Genomic DNA, 22,158 nt, shown 5'->3' with positions numbered 1-22,158 from the left:
GGATATCCCTCGAAACTTTCATTTTGAGTGTCTGCTGGGTAGACTTCCCGGAGGGGGCCTGCCCCCCCATGGGAAAGTTCCGGGGGGAGGGGGGGTCAGGCCCCCAAGCCCCCCACAGTCGGCGCCTATGTGTTCAAGTACTGTTCACACAAAGTTGAGGGCTGGCAGGCATCGCGAAATAATGCGTAGTTGTGTACTTTCATGAATTCTGGGAAGTCATTATTGTGAATAATCATCGCATCAAGAGAAACGTATATTATCCCCTGGTCACTCATAACAGCCATGAAGAGAGTAAAAACCGAGCTCGCTAGCCAGAGCCAGAGCCCGCAGGCAGAGGCGTAGCGTCCCAATTTTCAAGGTGTAGGGATGGGGAGGGCAGGGCAGGGCTTTAGTGATAAAGCTGTAGAGGAGGTGGTGTTCGAGCCCTGTCCAGTGGTGATGAAATGTCCCAGCGGGCAGATGTGCGTGGCCTCATACTAGGACGGCGCCGGTAGAGCGCCGTAGAGACGCGTCGTTGTCCACGGGCCGCCACAAAGCTTCCAAGGCGGACGTGTAACCGCACCACAGAGTGAGTGAAGAATGGGACAGAAACAAAATGATTACTGGGAAACCGAGTGCACAGGGATGGATGCACCGGGCCAAGGGCAGATCCAGACCTTCGGTTGGGGGGGGGGGGGGGGGGGCTCCTTGTCGGAGCGCATAGTGGGAGAGCGGAGAGAGGGTAATCCCATGTATAAACTGACGTTTTTTTTGGGGACGATCACAACCGCCGCCCTCCCCCCCCCCCGATCCGCCCCTGTGCATGCACTGTGTCGTGCGGTGGCGTTTCTTTATATTTTTATTCTCGTCAAAAGTGCAATGGTGCAAAGGGTGCGATTCTTGCTGCACTAAAAGCTTCTGTCAAGTGCTCTGGCCATGGCTCAGGCATGCCTAGGGTTGCCACCAGGCCGGTTGTTTGCCCGCTCTGCCGGTAGGAAGATGACACCGGCAGCCTTTTGCCGGTATTTGTGGCTCAACACCTTTCATAGGGGCTTTTACAGAGTTTTCCTTTCAACATTCCACTACAGCTTGAATAAATCTGGAGCACAGACCCAACTCCGTAGCCACCAGTCGTTTTCTTAGGCATTCATTATTATTATCATTGTTGTCTTGAGCGAGTACACTCGTTCTTTCTTTCTCTCTCTCAGTATACTCTCCACCCCCTCACCCACTTTTCCTTTCCCGCGAACATTTCCTCCTTTCCCTCTATTCCACCTCCTCTCCCTCAGCCGATATTTTTCACTACGAAAGGTGGCAACCCTAGGCATGCCACGTATGCTTCCTCGCGTCGATCAAAAACAAAGCGACGTCCTTTCCTGTACCGTCTAAGCAATGCTGCTGAATGGCATGCTGTTACTCTCCGCGTAGCAGGTCCGCACGTACAGTATCACGGATAGCACCTAGTCGGATGACTCATTCTCAGAGTATGGCATTGATGCAGACGGTTATTTATCCAGAGCCCCCCCCCCCCCCCCCCCCCCAACACACACCGCGAACTTTTTTACCTGTGCACCCCTACAGGCTGCCCTTGCTATTTCAGCCTTAGACACGTGCCAGTAATGACACGTTGTGGAAGCCACTCTCAACAAACGCAATGTATGAATCCTTGTTTCGCGATGTGCGGTAGCGGAGATTTTCTGTCCGTGGCTGTGACGCAGACAGCACAATGCACCTGGGCGGTTCTTGTGTTGTAAGAAAGCCACTCGTAAGTGGATTCCCAACTCTTCAGGTAGGCCCGCCCGCCGTTGCTTTTGGTGGATGACGGTTAGGTTATTTCATGATGACCACGAGTGCTCGGCTTGGGAATTTGAGTCAAATCCAATGTCACTGAAGACAGCCCCAGAAAGTATCTCGCAACCGAGCAAACCATTAACTTGGGACATCCCTACAAGGTGGCAAAAGTCCTGAAAATCCAGACGTCCATGAGATATCCCAGTTCGAAATATAAGCGGCTCTCGGAGTTGCTCCCCGACTGGTACTGTTTGCTGGATTTTCTCCCCATCTAGGCTTAAAGAATGCTTTGCTGCCCTTTGAATTTTTATGATGACCCATTTTTAGCACACATGCAGTACTTAATATTATACAAATAAGTTGCCATAAAATGGGTTTGAATCCACATAATAAGTACCCACATGAGTTACACCATAACAAATCATCTGTGCATCCTGTCATTTACTTGTGGCACGGACACTGATATGACAGCCAGCCAGTACTGCAGATGAGGAAAGCTCACATTTCGCCGACTTTGTAGGGATTCAGTGGAGAAGAACTGTGGGTTACATGTAGGCCATCCAGTCTTCCACAGGATGAGCAACACCTCCCCATATTGATGCATAAAGGAAACAGCAGAGGCTTAACATTTTGAGAAACAATACCAGTTTATTGTTCTTAGTCGTGTAACTCTAAACATAATTTAATGCGAGGAGTATGTTTTTATAATACATCGCGTGAAACGCATAAACGTGAAATATTTAAACGTATTAAAATGACAACTCAACTCTTTGAACCGTTAAATGTTACAGAAATGAAACTCGAACTAAAAAACAACTAACAATGACAATGGAATTGGGGCACAACTCATTTTACCCGACTAGACCCAAGGCACTGTGCTGCTATTTGGTTATGCTAAAAAAAGGCACACCACTAATGCGTCTACAGCTATGACGACAGTTCCAGTTATGTGATGTCCCCGCGATATATCACATGCCACACACAAATTCAGACGACGAACGGTAACAGAACATATCATGCGTGTATGAAAGTGTGTCCTGATGCAGCCACTTTGTGCCAGGACGGACGACCGGTCCAAAGACTGTCTAACAATGATGTCGGACTAGTGCTTTCAGGCCATAGGACATCTAATACATATGTGTTCTGTCATTCAACAAAGTGGACACCTCCGGTTCAATCGCATTATATTAGGGTCCTGAGAGCTTAAGTGCTACTGAGCAATCTATAATATAGCAAAAACTAGAATAGGTACGCGAGAGATCCTTGTCCGTAAATTTGTTCAGGCATGCTCACTTTAAGCACGCAGGATCTTCTCCGTGCCCTGCCAACTCATCTATCACAGGTGTCCGTGAACAAAACTACCTTCTACGGGGCCAAATACTAGAGCAACAACAATGTAGCACCCACCAAAACACATGTCACGCACAGGTGCTATCAGTAGCATCACAGCTCTTTCTTTTTTTTTGTGGCTCGTAAACCCGTTTGCAGACAGAGGCACTCCTCAGGCTTTCCTTGGTCTGACAGCTCCGTAAAATATATACTCTCTTGGCATTCCTCAACAGTGATAAGGAAACTTTGCAGCAATATGCTTTGGTAACTGCCTCAACAATTACCTATATGAAACAAGGTGTGCCAAGGATTGTTGAATGCTCCCTACAGACCAGTCCCTTTGTATCACAGTTGACTTTGGGAAAAGAACACCCAATAACTCTTAAAATAAAATAAAACTGTACAACATCAACGTTTGGTCAAATGTCCACACACAACCAAGGAACAACGACCGAGCCTTGAACATCAGCCAATGGGGTCCACGTCGCCGGGTTCGTCAACAGAGGGCACAAATGCAGCCGATGATAAAAGCACTGTGTCACCATCTTCCTGTACCGCATGAACGCTAGATGCCGTCTGCAAAAAGGATTAAAGTAATGGATTAAAGAAATAAAAAGGAAAAACATGTTAAATCCCATTAATTCCAACTCCAAGGGGACCCAATATTTGTTTGAATAAAGTGGAGTTCGAACTAAAGAGCTGTTGTGAACCAGTGCCTGATGTGGTCGCAGCACATACTGGTTGTATCAGAGAGGTGTCGTGGCTGACTAGGCGTTGCCCCATGTCTGCAGTCATGTGATGCGGGAGATATGAGACATTTATTAATAGAGCTGAGCGTGTGGGCAGGTATACCTGGGGGTTACCCGCACATCGTCACGATCTGCAGGTAGGAATTCGTGATCGCTGCGGGTAGCGGGTAAAATGCGGGTATACCTGCATTACCCGCACTCATGGCCAACTAAGTGATCCCTCTCTGTCACACGCGAGCTCAGCAGTGCCGTATTGTTTCCACTGTTTTAAAATAGAAACAGCGGTAAAGTGGACGAGGGGACGTTCAATAACGAACAGAAGGAACGCATCCACAGATTTGGGGTAAGGCTGGTGTATCGTGTCCACATCGTCATCTTCATCACCCAGAGGGTGAACAAGAAAACGGGGGTTCGAGCTGGCGGCCGAGCACGTGTATACCGCTCACTTCCCCCTGCGGGTCCCAATGTGGGTACAGTATACAGACAGCACTGCGGGTGCGGGTCGCCCAGATTAAATTCCTGCGGGTCACACACACACACGCGGGTACTGTGTGGGTGCGGGTCCAAGTTTGCTTACCCGCACTCACCTCTACTTATTAAGATTTCAAGATATTGCCACGGATCATCTTCGAGAAACTTCCAGGGCAGGCACGAAACGGTACAGCTCATCCCGGCGCGTGCTGAAGAAGAAGCAAGAAGATTCCAGACACATCGCCTGCTCTCTGGCAAACGCACGTGCTGTTTCTAGACTTTTCGGCGCGACGCTTAAATGCTTGTGCGCTCCAAGCTGGAGCATTCATTCTTTGGACTCGGTTGTGCTCAGAGAGCTATCACTCTTGTGTTTTTGCTACCAAGTAGTTTAATAAACCGTTTGCTTGTTATTGGACGACTCGCCGGCCCATTTCGCTTCGTGACATTTCTGGTGGATGTGCAGGGTAACCCTTGTTCAACGGCCTGGAAGACCAACTGTGACGAAGCAGAAGACAGCTTGGCCTGCCTGCAGAATTCGGTCCATTAGAACCCCCTAAACACGAGGAGAAGATGACTGCGGAGACCAGCACCCAAGTGGCGCAACCTGTTGCCACGCCCATAGCCCCTGCACGGTCGCCGAAGACATTCAGCGGCGAGTATTACGATGGCGTGGACGATTGGGTCGACCACAACGAGCGGATCGCCAAGTTCAACAACTGGAGTGACGACCAGAAGCTCGTCAACGTCTATTTCTCCCTGGAAGGCACCGCGAAGACATGGTTCGAGAACCGGGAGACTTCGCTCACGTCCTGGGACGTCTGCAAAAGCAAACTCCGCGAGGCGTTCGCTTTTCAACAACGAGCTGAACGCGCTGAACATCTGCTCCAAAGACGGATCCAGCTGCCAAACAAAAGCGTTACTGGCTTCGTCGAAGATGTGTTGCGGCTCTTCCGGTGAGCTGACCCCAAAGCATCCGAGGAGAAGAAGGTTCAGCGACTCATGAGGGGCGTAAAAAAAGAAATTTTTCGCGCCCTGTCCCGGAATCCACCTGCCACGACAGACGCTTTTCTGGACGAAGCCGTCAGCATTGAGAGGGCCCTGCTCTCTCGCGCTACCGTAGACCAACAACACCAGGGCTACAAGGCTTTCTCCACGACCGCTGGCCTCGACGTCGGATCGCTCAGACAGCGATTCGAGAGGTGGTACGCGAAGAAGTACGAGCTCTCCTCTGTCCTGAGAAGGTTCAAGACCCTTTGACTTCGATCAGTGCGATCATCAAGGACGAGGTTCAGCAGGCAATCCAGACATCGTCAACCCCGACGCCCAAGTACCGAGACCAACCTACGCCGCCGCTCTGAGACAGGTGCCACCTACTCGTCCGCCGTACTACGGAAACCGTTGGACGCCTCCTCGACCTGTCCAACCTACTCCGAGCGTCCTGCCACGCTCTCCGCCGTTTTGCAAAACGGACGTTTGGCGGACTCCCGACTTCAGACCGCTCTGCTGAGAGGCCAACCACGTCTATCGCCGATGTCCCTACCGACACCTTGGCTTTCCCAGATTTTCACCCGACGCCCCCCGCCCTCAGCGCGGTAGTCGCCCCGCCGCAATTGAAGACTACCTACGGCAGCACAATGCTTCTGCTGGCTCACGACGCGACCTGTTCCCGAGCGTCCCCCACTGCAGCAGGTCGCCAGTAAGAGCACGTTCACCGTCACCGGCAAGACGACCTGTGTGGTGCAGCCCTAACCGGGAAAACTGAAAACTGCAGCTCCAGGGGGTGAAGCTGCGGACCGACGACAAGTTACAATTCCTCCAACTCGACGAACAGCAACGCAGCACCGCCACGACGCTCGAAAAATTACCAATAACCTGAAAATACTCATCGACGGCCATGAGATGATTGCGCTAGTCGATGCTGGAGCTGACGACTCCGTTATAAGTGGTACGTTGGCTAAGAAGCTTCGCAAGGTGCAAACGAAGTGGGATGAGCCTGACATCAAGACTGCTGGTGGACACGTCGTAACACCGACTGGCCGATGCACTGCAGTCATACGAGTGCGTGACATCCAGTACGTCGTCAGCTTCGCCGTCCCGCCGAACTGCCCACGGGATGTAATACTTTAAACAGACTTTCTAGTCGAAAACGATGCAGTCATCGACTTCATAAATGGAGTTCTCTTTTAAAACGCCGGAAACTGTGGAAGACAAGTGGTGAGCACGAATAACACCAGAGAAGCGCGCAAACACGGACATAACTGCCGTGACGAGTCAGCACGTCAACCTGTCTCCCTTGGTGCCAGTCCTTGTGACCGCTACGTGCAACAGAGCACCAGCTGGCTGTTTGTTGGCGGAAGGCAACACGCAACTTCTCCTTGAACGAGGAATTGGGATAGCAAGAGGAACTGTGCACGTAAGAAACGGAATAGTCGAACTCCTGGTCAAAAATTTTCGCCCGGAGCCACAACACCTCGCAAACGGCACAAAGATAGCTGTCATCGTAGACCAATACTCCACCACGGATGTTTGCTAGATGGACACTGCTCGCATCGCGGTCACCGCGGAACACGAGGACGGACATTTCGACGTAAACCCTCAACTCAATACAACTCAAAAGCAAACCCTTCTCCAGATGCTCAACGACTTCAGTGACTGCTTTGCTGCATCGTCGAAAGTAAGACAAACGCCCATTGCGAAGCACCGCATCATCGTCGACGAAAACGCCCGTCCCATTCACCGCACACTCAGGTACTGCGTCGACTACCGGAAACTCAATGAGATAACGAAGAAGGACGTCTACCCGTTACCGCGCATCGACGACATGCTCGATCGCCTTCAAAACGCAAAATTTTTCTCTTCCATGGGTCTCAAGACAGGGTACTGGCAAATCAAAGTCGACGAACGGGACCGAGAGAAAACTGCCTTCGTCACTCCGGATGGACTCTTCGAATTCAAGATTATGCCTTTCGGCCTGTGCACAGCACCAGCGACGTTCCAGCGAGTTATGGATACAGTTCTCACCGGGTTGAAGTAGCGAACCTGCCTGGCGTACCTCGACGATGTTGTCGTCTTCGCAAAAACTTTCGAAGAACATGTTGAACGACTGAAGCAAATACTAGAGGCTATCAGGACTGCAGGGCTGATGTTGAAGCCTCAGAAGTGTCGATTCGGCTACGAGGAACTCAGATTTCTCGGCCATCTCGTGAGCAGCGACGGCGTACTCCCCGACCCCGAGAAGACGGCGGCCATCGCAAATTACCCAGTTCCTTCTAACGTGAAAGATGTTCGAAGCTGTCTTGGCCTTTGCGCCTACTACAGATGGTTCATTCCAAACTTTTCAAGAATTGCGTCACCCCTGAATGCCCTCACAAAGGACGAATCCACGTTTATCTGGAGTGAAGCTCAGCAACAGGCGTTTGATGAATTGAAGACGCGTCTACAGACCGCACCCGTGCTTGCCCACTTCGATCCAAACGCCGAAACAGAAATACACACCTACGCAAGCAACGAAGGTCTAGTGCTCGTTCAACTTCACAATGGCGTCGAACGTGTCATCGCTTACGCAAGCAGAACGCTAACCAAGGTAGAGAAGAACTATTCGACGACCGAAAAAGAGTGCCTTGCACTCATATGGGCCATCACAAAGTTGCGTCCCTACCTGTACGGACGGCCGTTCAAGGTGGTAACAGACCACCATTCTCTGTGCTGGCTAGCTGGTTTAAGAGGCCCATCAGGACGCCTAGCGAGATGGAGCCTCCAATTACAGGAGTATGACGTAACCATCACATACAGGTCAGGAAGAAAACACGCCGCCGACTGCCTGTCCCGAGCACCCCTCCAGTGACTGGACAATGGTCACGAGGACGAAGACTCCTTCCTCAGTCAAATGAGCGCGACTACTATGTCTTTCAAGCAGTACAACGACCCCGAATTGAAGACACTCGTCGACTATCTGTAGGGCCGCGCCGACGATGTACCTTCCCAGGGTGTCTACCAAACTGCAGCCTTCAAATTCCCTGACTTTTCCAGGTTTTCACTGACTATTTCAAGCGAATTCCCTGACAAAAACAAAAGGGAACTTGGTGCCTGCTCATACGTTTTGATACCAGATCCAACATAAAACAGACCATTTATTAAGTATTAGTGAGGCTACCCTACTTTTCTGCGTCAGAGCTTGTCATACTGGTGAACTGCTACTGGCAGTAACGTTGCTGCGGCATCACCTCTCAACCACCGGTCGGCACTCGCGATTCGCCGTGCATCATCACGGCACTTGTCTGCGATTTTCCCTGACTTCAGCTGCTTTTTAGCCAAATTCCCTGACAATTCCCTGTTTTCCAGGTTGGTAGACACCCTGCTTCCGTCTTCAGAAGATCACTCCCAAGTTTTTCCCTACGTAATGGTGTCCTCTACAAAGAAAACCACGCACCACAAGGCGCTACGTGGCTTCTCATTGTGCCAGGATACATACGGCACGAGATTCTTGAACCCTGCCACGACAAACCGTCATCAGGTCAATTGGGGTACAGCCGGACACTGGCCCGTATAAGGGAAAAGTACTATATTGGCCAAAACAGTCCACCACTATGTAAGGACATGCCGGGAATGCCAACGACGAAAAACGCCGCCGGTACGACCTTCTGGGTACCTTCACCCAATCGCACCGCCGTCGGCGCCGTTCGAGCAGATTGGGATGGATCTACTCGGGCCCTTCCCACGTTCGTCTTCCGGAAATCGTTGGATAATCGTCGCCACCGACTACCTGACACGCTATGCTGAGACTAAGGCACTTCCACAGGGCACAGCAACAGAAGTGGCGAAGTTCTTCATTGAGAACATCGTACCACGGCACGGAGCTCTGACGGCCTTAATCACCGATAGGGGAACGGCATTTACAAGCAGGCTAACACAAGAAATCCTTCGACTCAGCCACACCGCTCACCGGAGAACAACGGCGTACCATCCGCAGACGAACGGGCTCACCGAACGCCTAAACAAAACCCTTGCCGATATGATTTCGATGTACGGCGACGTCGAGCACAAGACATGGGTTGAAATACTGCCTTACGTCACGTTCGCCTATAACACGGCTGTCCAGGAAACGACGGGATTCACACCGTTCCGCCTTGCACACGGCCATGACGCATCGACTATGCTGGACGTGATGCTGCCCCATGATCCCAGTGATGAGGAAAACGATGCTCTGGACTTCACACAGCGAGCAGAAGAAGCCTGCCAGCTGGCCAGACTACGGATAGGTCAACAGCAACGAGTCGATGAAAGAAGATACAATTTGCGCCGACGAGACGTACGCTTCAGTTCAGGCGACTTGGTATGGGTTTGGACGCCGATTCGACAACGAGGCTTGAGCGAGAAGCTACTGAAGCGGTACTTCGGTCCCTACAAAGTACTTCGACGCATTGGAGACCTGGATTACGAAGTGGTACCCGAGGGCAGCGCTCCCTCTCGACGAGCCCCGAGGACTGAAATAGTTCCGTCGTTCGACTCAAGCCGTACTACAGCAGGTAGCGCTGTAGACTGGTCGGAAGGAGACATGACGAGAAAAAAAAAAGAACAGAAAAAAGCAAAGAACGGCATCGAGACTATGCCACATCTACGGAGGGGGCAATGCCACGGATCATCTTCGAGAAACTTCCAGGGCAGGCACGAAACGGTACAGCTCATCCCGGCACGTGCTGAAGAAGAAGCAAGAAGATTCCAGACACATCGCCTGCTCTGTGGCAAACGCACGTGCTGTTTCTAGACTTTCTATGCATTCATTCTTTGGACTCCGTTGTGTTCAGAGAGCTATCACTCTTGTGCTTTTGCTACCAAGTAGTTTAATAAACCGTTTGCTGTTTATTCGACTCGCCGGCTCATTTTGCTTCGTGACAATATTTACTTTGGAGGCAACCATCAAAGTATCTCAGGGCTCATAAACCTGTTATGTGCGTTTGCATTAGGTTCTTCACAAGGCCCCCACAAGGTTGCGCCGGAATGTATGCACATCAAAGCTTGTGGTCTTAGGTTCCCTGGTGGACATACCTTAGAGTAGTGGTACGGAGGTATAGGTGCCCTCCTAAGGACTCTTCCTATCATGGACTTGATCTTGTCCCTGGAAAAGTGAATTTGAGCGATCAGTTGACCTGCAATATGGGATAGTGCAGGCTAATCAACCACTAAACACATAATAACAACCAAACAAACATATCGATGTTGGTAACATCTCCTCGAGACCAAGGTATGAGAGATAACACAAAGCAGACAGGACCAAACTGATGCTTTGCAGCTTTGAGCTCTTTCTTCAAGAAAATGCCTCCAGAAAATGCTTTCTGCCTCAAGAAAATGCTATCAACATTGAATCTACATTGAATCATTTCATTTCCCATATTCCCACCAGCAATGGGGCAGAGTATTGCCCCTGGAGGTACAACTCCATATTCATCATTTCAAAATGAAGTTATTGTTACAGCAGCTAGCTTGCACCCGCCACCAGCACCCACCAAGCACACTGCAACATGTTATGTGAAACACGCTGATGAGAAGTGGAGCCAATACAGCAGGCTCATGCTCAGTTGGCAACCTATTTCTATGGCCTATAGAGACCCACACTGACTTTCAGGCAGCACTACTTGAGCCATCCGGTGCACCCCCAATAGAACCAATGTATTTCAGCATGTAATATTTCAGACCATTTCTCAAAGCAACAGTATTTCTGCTGGATGTTGGGAGATTCGAGAGTTTTGTTTCTTTTGTGCATCACTGGCCTCATCACTGCCATGTTACTTGAGAAATATGCTGCCCACAAAAATTACACTTGTTTGCAACCATAAAACACAAACACCAACAAACAAACAAAAAGCAGAAAGGGATGAATTCCCACTTTTCCAATTTCCTGATTGTATCACCTGAGCTTTGCCTTTTTTGTTGTACATGCACATGCATGTACCATGCAAGTTGTGCTTAAGCCTTACTTCAAGAATGAATGATAGCTCCTTATGTAACAGCTAAATTACACTAAACGTTTCCCATCTTAACATAATAAAATTTAAAATGTGCATTAAGAAGCAGGGATTGGCACTGGAGCTGAACCTGAACAGAAAACTGCTAAAAATCATTATTTTTTATTAAAGGAGTACAGAGGGCCATCCAAAGAGTTTTCAGACTAAGACATCTGATGAAAGTTTGTGTGCCATTTTACCGCATAGCACGAAAGGTTTTGATGTGTGCAATTTGTTTCCCAGAAAAAAAACCTCACATAGGCATGGCTCCGCGCATTCACCCCTAACTTGCCACATCGGGTATAACGAGGAGAAGAAGGTATGATGCCACGTCACCGATGACGGTATAAGGAGAACTCGTTTTGGTTCGCCGGTCAGTGGGTGTCAGCGCCTTGTCGCTTTGCTGCCGTAAACCTGTTTTGCCAGTTTTCTCGGAGAATTGGGGATAGAAGGAGCGTCCGAAGCATTACCGAGCAAGGAGAAATGCTTTATCAGTACCCCAAAGAGCCGAGTAGCAGACGACAGCGGAGTAGCAGACAACATTTCTCTAGTCCAATCAGCGAGCGTTCTCCTTATAGCGTCAGCGCGAGGTTCCAGGCAGGTCACAGGCTGGTACTGCTCTTCGCCACTGTTGCGCACGGTCGCTTTTTGCGGCGTAGTTTAAATTCAATTTCTGCGATAATTATGACTCTGTGGTGTGAATTACTCCGCATGGCGCATCTTACTGGCCTACTTAACAGTTTTATAGGAAGAAAACAGGGTGTTAAAAATGACTTCTCTGCTACTTTAACTGAAACCGAACCCAACCGAAGTTATTTATTCTACAGCTGAACTGAACTCAAACTGAAATAAATCTGAAGCGGTTACTGGTTTGTGAAACTGTTCAGGTGGTATGTGTGCTTTGGCAAGCCAGGCCCACAGTGTTTCACATACAAACCATGTAGCAGGGTTTCAATGGTTCCTCTACAGTTTGAAAACATTAAACAAAAAATCAAGCCCATGCACTCGACAAATTCACGAGCCGGAACGTGCATGAATGACGGTTCAATGTGCTAATGACTTCCTTTCAGTGTACCAAGCTTCCTGGGGCTGTTTGAAGCGGCAGCTTAGAGATAGCAGTTTGTGTTTTTGTTTGCATTTCGAGCATCTTCTGTGAAGCTCTTTCCCTTCACCAACCAAAATATGAATCTAGTACAAAGTACTGGCTCATTCGGGAACAGAGCTTATGCGTGACAGTGCGAGTTCCTCAGGAAGTTAATCAATCAATCAATAATTAGTGAGTGATGCAAAAATGCTAAAAACACAAGACAAAGCAAACGGACGAAACACACAACGCAGAAGCGCACTTTCAACAAATGTTTATTACCAGCACATACTTACAATTTATACAAATGCAAAAATCCAGATCTTTATAACGCAAAGCATCAGAAGGGCAACTTACTCACATTTCCAAATTCTTGTGTGGAAGTTGTCCTACCGTTCGTTTGTGAGATAAAGAAATGTATTTTTGCATTTGTATAAATAGTAGGCTGTGCTGCGAATAAACGTTTGTTGAGAGTGTGTTTCCGTGTTCTCTGTTTCGTCAGTTTGCTTTATCTTGTGTTTCTAGCACTTTTAGGTCAGTCATGCAGTATGAACAGGCCCAACGACATGTCCTTTCAAACGAACAGTACCAACTTGCTCGATTCATTTTGAATTTGAGCATGCCTAAAGGTAGGAAGCACACGGTGAAATTGACTGTCTTTAATCCGACCTTCTCTCTCTCCTGCATTTATTTATTTATTTGTCAACAGATGTTGTCACCCTGCTGTCGTAAAAGTTTCAGGCAATTTAAAAATTTGCTTCAATTCCACCAGGTACTAGTCTGCACTTTCACCGTGGTCCTCTAACTTATATGCCAAGGCAATCTAAAAAACACTGACAGCTTTGAAACTGTACTATACTTGTCAGCCAACCTACTAGTCAAAACTCATTAATACAACCCTCCATAATTCCGGATTGCCCACGAGGTCCTGGCAAACATGCATATAAAATTATAAGAATGGATGCTCGCTAATTCGGAAGAATTTCGAGCGATTACAGAGAATTCGGTGCTCCTGACATTTACTTGATGGGCCATGGAGCAAAGTTGCGTGTGCATGACAACACCAGTCGAGTGGTGATGCGATTATACAGCAGCAAAGGGAATTGATGATGCACCACCGCTATGATCACTGGCGTCACGTGATGTCTGTCCTTCAGCATAAAGACCAACAACACGTGCTTGCATGTCTTTGCGTGTTTTGTTTCTGTTCTCTGTGCCACGCTTTCACACGCTGCCACGATGTCGCCACGAAAGAAACGGATGCATTACAAAGCAAAGGATCTAGCAGCCAACGCTGAGATCCTCAAGGCCCTGAGGGACAGTACTCCTTGACAGGACTTAACGTGCAAGTACGACGTGAAAAGGAGCACACAAGGCACTACAGTAGACCCTAGTTATAACGAAGTCGTCAGGACCGGAAAAAAATTCTATATACCGTATTTGCCCGAATGTAGGTCGACCCCTTTTTCCCAAATCAGCTACTAAAAAGTAGGGGGTCGACTTACAATCCGGTCAACGCTCCTGCAGTGCCCTAAATTCCGGAGCACTTGAGGGAAAACCTGGGAGAATGCAGGGTCCATGTTCTGGATTACGTGGCATGCGTCATTTGAGCGGAGAAGGAGAACTGCGAAGCGAAACTGAACACAAGATGCTAAGCGACGCTACCGTGAACATCATGGGGAAGGTTCGGCGTTCATTTCCTGCATCTTTCAAGCGGCGTGTAATCCTCTACGCCGAAGAGACAATCAACTGTGCTGCCGAATGGGAGTTCGGTGTCTCCGAACAAGTTGTGCGTCAGTGGCGAAAACAACGGGGTGCAATCTTCGACTGCAGCGCAACACGCCGTGGGTTCAGAGGACCAAGGACAGGAAGTTACCCGACAGTTGAAGCAAAGTTGAAAACATTCATTGAGGAAACGCGAGACAGGAAACTTTTGGTGAGCTGCAAGATGATCCAGGTTGAGGCAAGACGCCTTGCCAACGAAGAAAACAGTTCAGAAAGAGAAGAAACACAGTTCAAGGCAAGTCGTCACTGGGTCACGGACTTCATGTGACGGAACGGAAAGGCAGACGGGAAGTGAGCCTTCTCTCGGCGGGAAACGAGAAGTTGCGTTTTATGGTTATGCTGTCGTGCCTCGCTGACGGCACAAAGCTCAGGCCGTACATAGTATTCAAACGGAAGACGCTGCCAAAAGGTGAACAATTTACAAAAGAAGTCATCGTTCGGGAGAACGAAGAAGGCTTCATGAACGAAGACATGGTTGCAGAATGGATTCGTCTTGTCTGGTGCCTGCGACCTGGAGCACTCTTGCGACCGAAGAACCTGCTCGTTCTTGACTCCTTTTGCGGACACATTACCGAAAAGGTGAAGAAGATGCTCCGTGACGCAGGTACAGACTTGCTTGTGATTCCCGGGGGACTCACTAGTCAACTGCAGCCGCTCGACGTGAGTGTCAATAAGCTGTTTAAGAACCACGTGCGGCGTATGTACAATGAATGGTTGGCGCACGACGATCACGTGCTTACTCCAGCCGGGAGGATCAAGAGGGCGTCACTCGCGGAAGTGTGCAAGTGGGTGGCGTCGGTGTGGGCAGCCTTGCCCCGGGACCTTGTGATGCGTGCGTTCAAGAAGTGTGGACTCTGTTTGGATGATGATGTCTCCTACAGTAGTGACGAAGAGTGTGGCAGCACAACAGAGGAAGGGTCTTCTTCTGATGATGAATAAATGTCTTTTTCTGTGTGAAAAAGACTTTTTTTCCATTTTTGCCTATCCAAAAGTGGGGGGGTCGACTTACATTCGGGTCCACTTATTTTTGGGTAAATACGGTAAGCGGTATTTATATATAGGCGGGAGCATCATAAATGCAGTGTAATTTGACCAAAATTGCGTGGAAATTGCATGGGAGCGCGTTAGATCAAGTAATTTCGAGAAGACAATGAGAAAAGCAGTCTTACAAACCTTTATTGCGGAGAGAAAAAGCTCATAATCTCATATTGCCCGGTGGTATTGCTGGGCAGCAACAGCAACGTCTTACAGTTTCTTGAGGCACTGCATAAGGGTGTAGACACCCCCACCGCATTCAACTTTGTTGCGCAAAAGACGAAGTATATTAGGTACGTGTTACCAACGTCGACGGTATTTCCCGTGTTCCGTCCTCCAAGTCTTCGTTTTGACTTTTCGCACCCAACACAATGTCGACAACTTCCTCATCTGTGGTGACACCAACAATGGGCACGTCCGTGTCCACAAGCACGAAATAATCGAATACCGTGGTCCATGGGTTGTAGGGTGAACGAACATGGGTTGTAGGGTGAAAGTGATAGCCGTCAGATGTTCAATTTTGCCATGACCAGTGCAATTGTGGACAACAGACTGGACATTGCGCTGTGGAGCAGCAAACTTGCAGTCCAGAATTCGCACGTAGTCTTCAAAAATAGCTGCTACCATCCATGCGCGCTCGTTGCTTCTATAGATGCAATCCTTCGGCATAGTAGCGTTTCGAAAGCAGCGTGGCTTTCCTACCTTGCCTACTATCAGCAAGGGGAGCTTATCTTCCCCGGTGACATTTGCCTTGGCGATGGCAGATTTGGACCGTTCACCCTTTTCTACCTGGTAGGTGAGGGTGACTTTCTGCTCCAAGGTTAAACACCTCCGTACAGACTTCGGTACTGTTATGCCGAAAAGCTAAGCAACAGTTTCCCTCCCATTCGGTACGGCGCGTCACGTGGTCGGAGAAGTGGGCACGTGTGAGACTGCTCTCGCTCTTCTTCGCGCTGCACGGCGTCCGGCGTCGCCGTCCTCGAGCGTTCTAGAGGGCAACAGCGAGACGCGCATGTTGCCGTCTAGCGTGACTAAAATGTGGGATGTTGCTGGCGGTGGGACTCTGCATCAAGGCGCTCCAGAGTCTTGCGTCTTCGTACTATGCGGAGTTGGCTCGCGGTAAACTTAGAATAAAGTGGTTCAAAATACATGCATTTCAATCGGGACCTGGTGAAATTTCAAAATAAGCGATAATTCGTAAAAAGCGATTTCGTTCTAACGAGAGACTACTGTCTGTGGCGAGAAAGAGGAAGTGAGCTCAAGGCTCGCGGCCGAACTAAAATCACGATCAGCTCCGTAGCTGATCTCGTCGCATCTAGACGTCCTTGTTCTGTCCTCCATAGTGGTGACCCGGACGTTCTTCACCATGGACGACAATGCACCAGCCCCTCTTCTGTCGCACTTCGCGATCAAGTTACCACAATTCATCCGCCCTCGGCCTGATCTGTGGTTTAGCCAGGCAGAATGCCAGTTCACATTGGGCCACATCACATCGCCAACAACAAAGTTTCATCACGTGATGTCAGTGCTACCCGAGGACGTACTGATCGAGGTCGCAGACATCCTAAGCTCCCCTCCTTCCGACGACCCCTACGAGGCCTTGAAAAACGCTATCATTAGCAGAGCCTCTCCGTCGGACCGGGAATGTCTGCGCGAGCTGACATCGAATGAACCGTTAGGGGACCGCAAACCCTCCCAACTACTCCGCAGACTACGGTACCTGCTCAGTGGCCCCCCGCCGCTCCTCGACACCAGGATTCTTCGCGAAATGTTTCTGTCGAAGCTTCCACCTTCGGTCCAGATGGTCCTCTCCGCCTCCGAAGATACCACCCTTGAGCCGTTGGCGGAGCGTGCGGACAAACTCATGGAGCTAGGGCGAAGCAATGATTTTGCAACTGGTATCTCTGCGCTCCAGTCACCCAGCAACGACCCCGGTGCTTCCTGTCAGGCGGCAGTCTCTGTGAGTGGCCAGGCAGGCTTCGCGTCTCTACGTCAGCAGGTGCGCCGACTTGCGGACATTATGGAGGACTTTCGTTTCGGCAACCTTCCACGCAGCCGCTCCTTCTCTCCTCGCCCTCCGAGCCGTTCCCGCCCGCGCCGTAACAGCAGCCCGAACCGTGCAAATTCCGAGCTTGCCCGATCGCCCCCACCTTGACGCCTCTGCTGGTACCATAGCCGTTTTCGCCATCGCGCAAGGCGCTGTGAGGCACCCTGCGACTGGCAGGAAAACTTCCGTGGGGATCACTAGCGGCGACGAGCGATTCCCATCACCATCGGCAAGAATGTCGCCTATTCTATGTCAGGAATCGGATCGGAAGGCAGCAGTTTTTAGTAGATACCGGGGCAGAAGTTAGCGTCCTCCCCGCCTCTGTTGCCGACCGCAAGCGACGGCCACTTATGTACCTTCGGGCAGTAAATGGATCACGTATTCCAGTTTACTACCGGCGCTCCTTGACCCTTGATTTTGGTTTCAGAAGAGTATTTCACTGGGTTTTTCTTGTTGCCGACACAACGCACAGCGTTCTGGGCAGTGACTTCCTGGCGCATCACAACATATTGGTTGACGTCGGCCAGCGAAGGCTTCTTGACGCTCTTACAGGCCTTAGCATCAACGGAGTGACCACAAGCCTTCCTTCAATGGGTTTCGCCACTCTCCTTCCGGAAGATGAGACCTATGCCGCGATCCTCAAGGAATTTCCGTCCCTAACGTCGCAATGTGACTGGACCCAGCCCGTCAAACACCCCGTAGTCCACCGCATATCCACATCCGGTCAGTCAGTTTTCGCTAAGGCCAGACGGCCGAGTCCCGAAAAGCTGGCAATTGCACGCCAAGAATTCGATCATATGTTAGCCGTCGGAATCGTTCGCCCATCAGCCAGCACTTGGTCATCGCCACTCCACATGGTTCCTAAGAAAACTGGCGACTGGAGGCCATGTGGAGACTACCGTGCACTTAACTTGGCAACCGTTCCCGACCGCTATCCATTACCCAACATATCGGATTTCACAGCGAGTCTATCAGGAGCCCAGATGTTCTCAAAGATCGACCTCACAAAGGCATACTACCAGATACCCATGGCAGAAGAGGACATCCCCAAAACCGCAATCGTGACTCCTTTCGGCCTATTCGAGTTTCTCCGAATGCCCTTTGTACTGCGAAACGCAGCCCAATCGTTCCAACGCTTCATGGATAATATCACGAGGGGCCTGCCCTTCGTTTTTGCTTACCTTGACGACCTCCTTGTGGCCAGTACCTCCCGTGAAGAACACACACATCATCTCCGTACGTTATTCCACCGCCTTGCCGACCACGGCCTTCTTATCAACGCCGACAAATGCGAATTTGGAGTCCCCGCGCTCGAATTTCTGGGTCATCGGGTCGATGCCAGCGGGATTACACCACTCGCGAGCAAAGTCACTAAAGTACAGGAGTTTCCCCTCCCAACATCAAGTACGCAACTCCGACGATTTATTGGCATGGTAAACTTCTACCGGCGTTTTGTCCCCCATTGTGCGACAATCCTCCGTCCACTCGAGGAGCTCCTTAAGAATGCCCGCAGTAAGCCTTCGGGTCTCGTTTGGTCACCGGAGCAAACCGACGCGTTTAACCAAGCGAAACGTGCCTTAGCATCAGCAACAACGTTATTCCATCCTGTCTGCGAAGCTCCCACGTCTGTAATGGTGGACGCCTCCGGTCAGGCACTTGGAGCGGTCCTGCAGCAGCACGTCGGTGGCCATTGGCATCCACTAGCTTTCTTTTCCAAGAAACTCTCACCAGCAGAGGAAAAATACAGCACGTTCGGTCGTGAGCTTCTGGCTGCATTCGCCGCAGTGAAAAACTTCCGATATTTCTTGGAAGACAAGCAATTCATCGTTTACACTGATCACAAGCCACTCGTATACGCCTATCAATCCGGCAGTAGCCGCTACTCCCCTCGAGAAATCCGTCAGCTCGCTTTCTTGGCAGAGTTCAACGCAACATTCGAGCATGTCAAGGGCGCTGACAACATCCCCGCCGATACCCTTAGCCGCATATCCTCCATTCACCACAACCCAATTAGCCTCGAGGAGATCGCACAGCGTCAGCACGACGATCAGGAGCTGCAGCACCTTCTCTCTGGACGTTCTTCCCTCACCCTACACGAAGTACGCTATCACGGAATTTCGGAGCCTATTTTCTGTGATACATCTACGGGTTCGGAGCGACCATTCGTTCCTAGGAGCCTCCGGCGCCCAATCTTTGCAGCCCTCCACGGGCTTTCCCATCCGGGTATCAAGGCTACGCAGCGCCTCGTCAGCGCCCGTTACGTCTGGCCGTCCATGAACACTGACATTCGCGTATGGACAAGGTGCTGCGCGTCTTGTCAGCGAGCCAAGGTGCACAGACACACTGTTCCCCCCTTGTCCACATACCCATTGCCAACTACGCGTTTCGACCAGGTCCACATCGATATCGTCGGGCCGCTTCCTCCTTCGAACAACCATCGTTACCTTTTGACATGCATCGACAGGTACACGCGCTGGCCTGAGGCAGCCCCGATGCAGGACATTACCGCCGACACCGTCGCCCGCACTTTTGTCTCAACATGGATCGCCCGCTTTGGTACCCCTTCCCAAATCATAACCGACAGGGGAAAACAGTTCGAATCTCACCTTTTCACGGCCTTGACGAAGCTCCTGGGTACCAACCGCTGCCGTACGACCGCGTATCACCCGGCAGCTAACGGGCTCGTAGAACGTTTTCATCGGCACCTCAAAGCAGCCATCATGGCGCGAGAAGACCCATCCCGGTGGCACGACTCCCTTCCCCTCGTCCTTCTCGGGATCCGGTCCGCTTGGAAAGAAGATCTCGGGTGCGCGGCTGCTGAGCTCGTTTACGGTACGACTCTTCGCCTTCCGGCCCAGTTTTTCGACAGCCCCTCGCAGGTTCCCGTCGACCCTTCGGTGTACTTGTCCCGCCTCCGTGAGCAGTTCTCAAGGATGCGTCCGACTCCAACACGTGCTCAGCAACCCGGAACAACTTTCGTGTCCCCGCACCTCCGCTCCGCTTCGAAAGTTTTCGTTCGCACGGATGCGGTCCGCAAGTCTCTCCAACCTCCATATTCGGGCCCTTACACCGTCCTGAAGCACGGGCCCAAGCACTTCACCATCGACTTCAACGGGAGACCAGACACCGTATCGATCGAGCGGCTCAAACCTGCTTTTACCGAAGCCGACGTCTCGGCCTCCAGTTTCACATTTGAAGACTACGAGTGACTCCGTCCCTTCTAAGGGGGGGAAGCCTTTGTGGCGAGAAAGAGGAAGTGAGCTCAAGGCTCGCGGCCGAATTAAAATCACGATCAGCTCCGTAGCTGATCTCGTCGCATCTAGACGTCTTTGTTCTGTCCTCCATATGTCTGTCAAGAACGAAGAGCAGATCCTCACAGCTTTGGAAAGTGAAAAGTTCAACGGCAAGAGAAAGTCTTTTTCAACAGCTACACATCCACAACTGGAAGAAGATCATCTTCACTAGACAGTGAACTCCCGGGATGCGCAACTCCCCTGAAACGGACCACTCGTTCGTGCGCAAGCGGAGAAGTTCACATAACGAATGGACACAGATTCGTTCAGGCGTCCAAAGGATGGTACGCTTGCTTCAAAGACTTATGGGCTAGTGTTTCGAAGCATATGCAGAGAAAAGAAGATAGTGTCAACGAAGACATCGTCAGAGACTGGCAGAACGTCCGACTGTATGAACACATCGCTGCATATGACTACTTGAGGCTTGTATGTGATTGTCCCTTCTATGTTGTTCCAGCCTCAGAACATCAGTTATCTCATGTTCAACAATTGCCGCTTGCGTCGATCCCTGTCGTATGAATGTGTGTATGAGTGTGCAAAAATGTAAGAGTGAAAGGAGAATGAGTGAGAGAGTGACTGGTTTTTCCCTTCAGATGACGCACCCTGGAAGTCACTGAGAAGGCATGTTAGCTTAGCTCAATTGGTAGAGCCCTGGACCGGTAATCCAGAAGATGTGGGTTCGAGTCCTACAGCTGGCTAACCTTTTCAGTGACTTTCATCTTTCAATGCTTCAAGAACATTGAGCATCTCCCTGTTGACTACAAAACTAATTGCAAAACATGGATGACCTGCAAGATCTTTCTGAATTGGCTTCAGCAGTTCGAGGGGCAGTTCGCTGCCAAGAAACGAAAAGTGCTTCATATCCTAGATAACTCCAGCGTGCTCTGCAGTGTGCCTGATCTGCAGTGGGTCAGGCTTGTGTTCTTGACCCTGAACTACGTCCCCGCTCCAGCCCATGGTTTAGGGAGTCACAGAGTATGTGATACTCAAGTACAGACAGTAAATGTAGCAACAGTTGTTGGTATGAGTGGAAGCCGGGAAGCAGTGCGACGTAATTCTTCTGAGTGCTCTACACATTCTAGCATACGCGTGGAAGAACACACTGACATCATTGCATACTGCTTTTCGCACTCTGGTTTTGTGGAGTGAGCGAGCAGCAAGGCGTTGGGGGCAGAGAGGCCAGCGAGGTCGAGGAGGATGATTGCTATTTTAGTAGAGCGTCCTGTCAGCTGCGGTGCAGCTTTCGGATTACTTTGCAATTCACAAGGGTGTTGCCGTAGCCGTACTGTTGACGGAGGATGAAATCGTGAACAGCGCCCTGGGCATCAATGTGCCAGACGCTGCATCAGATGATGAATGTGAGTGGAAGAAAATGTTCCCCCCCCCCGTCGCACCATGAAAGAAGCCACAGAGGCTCTTGCTGTCCTCGAGGACTTTTGCATTCCGCTTTTGCTTTCCGTGATCCGGAAAATTGGTTTCAACACGCAGATTTTGTCCCGGAAGCAAACTATGATCACGCAGTTTTTCTCTAAATAAACCTGTCTCACAAAGGCAGATATAGGTGGCACTTCGTTGTCCTTTCGGTATTTCGACA

At 50.3% G+C, this 22,158-nt stretch overlaps 1 protein-coding gene across 1 annotated transcript in view; it reads right to left on the bottom strand.

The window, feature by feature from the left end:
* Positions 1–2,398: 2,398 nt before the first annotated feature.
* Positions 2,399–22,158, bottom strand: part of LOC135389324 (cation-independent mannose-6-phosphate receptor-like) — a 121,580-nt gene continuing 101,820 nt past the window's right edge. The window contains exons 41-42 of the mRNA XM_064619387.1: positions 10,365–10,434; positions 2,399–3,675 (exon numbers count right to left, since the gene is read on the bottom strand). Coding sequence (XP_064475457.1) covers positions 3,565–3,675; positions 10,365–10,434 — 181 coding nt within the window. The 3' untranslated portion in view covers positions 2,399–3,564. The remainder of the gene's footprint in view (positions 3,676–10,364; positions 10,435–22,158) is intronic.

This window comes from Ornithodoros turicata, chromosome 3, assembly GCF_037126465.1.
Source record: "Ornithodoros turicata isolate Travis chromosome 3, ASM3712646v1, whole genome shotgun sequence".
Lineage (NCBI taxonomy): Eukaryota > Metazoa > Arthropoda > Arachnida > Ixodida > Argasidae > Ornithodoros > Ornithodoros turicata.
The sequence above is the reverse complement of the archived record's forward strand: the minus strand, read 5'-3'. Positions and strand labels throughout refer to the sequence as shown.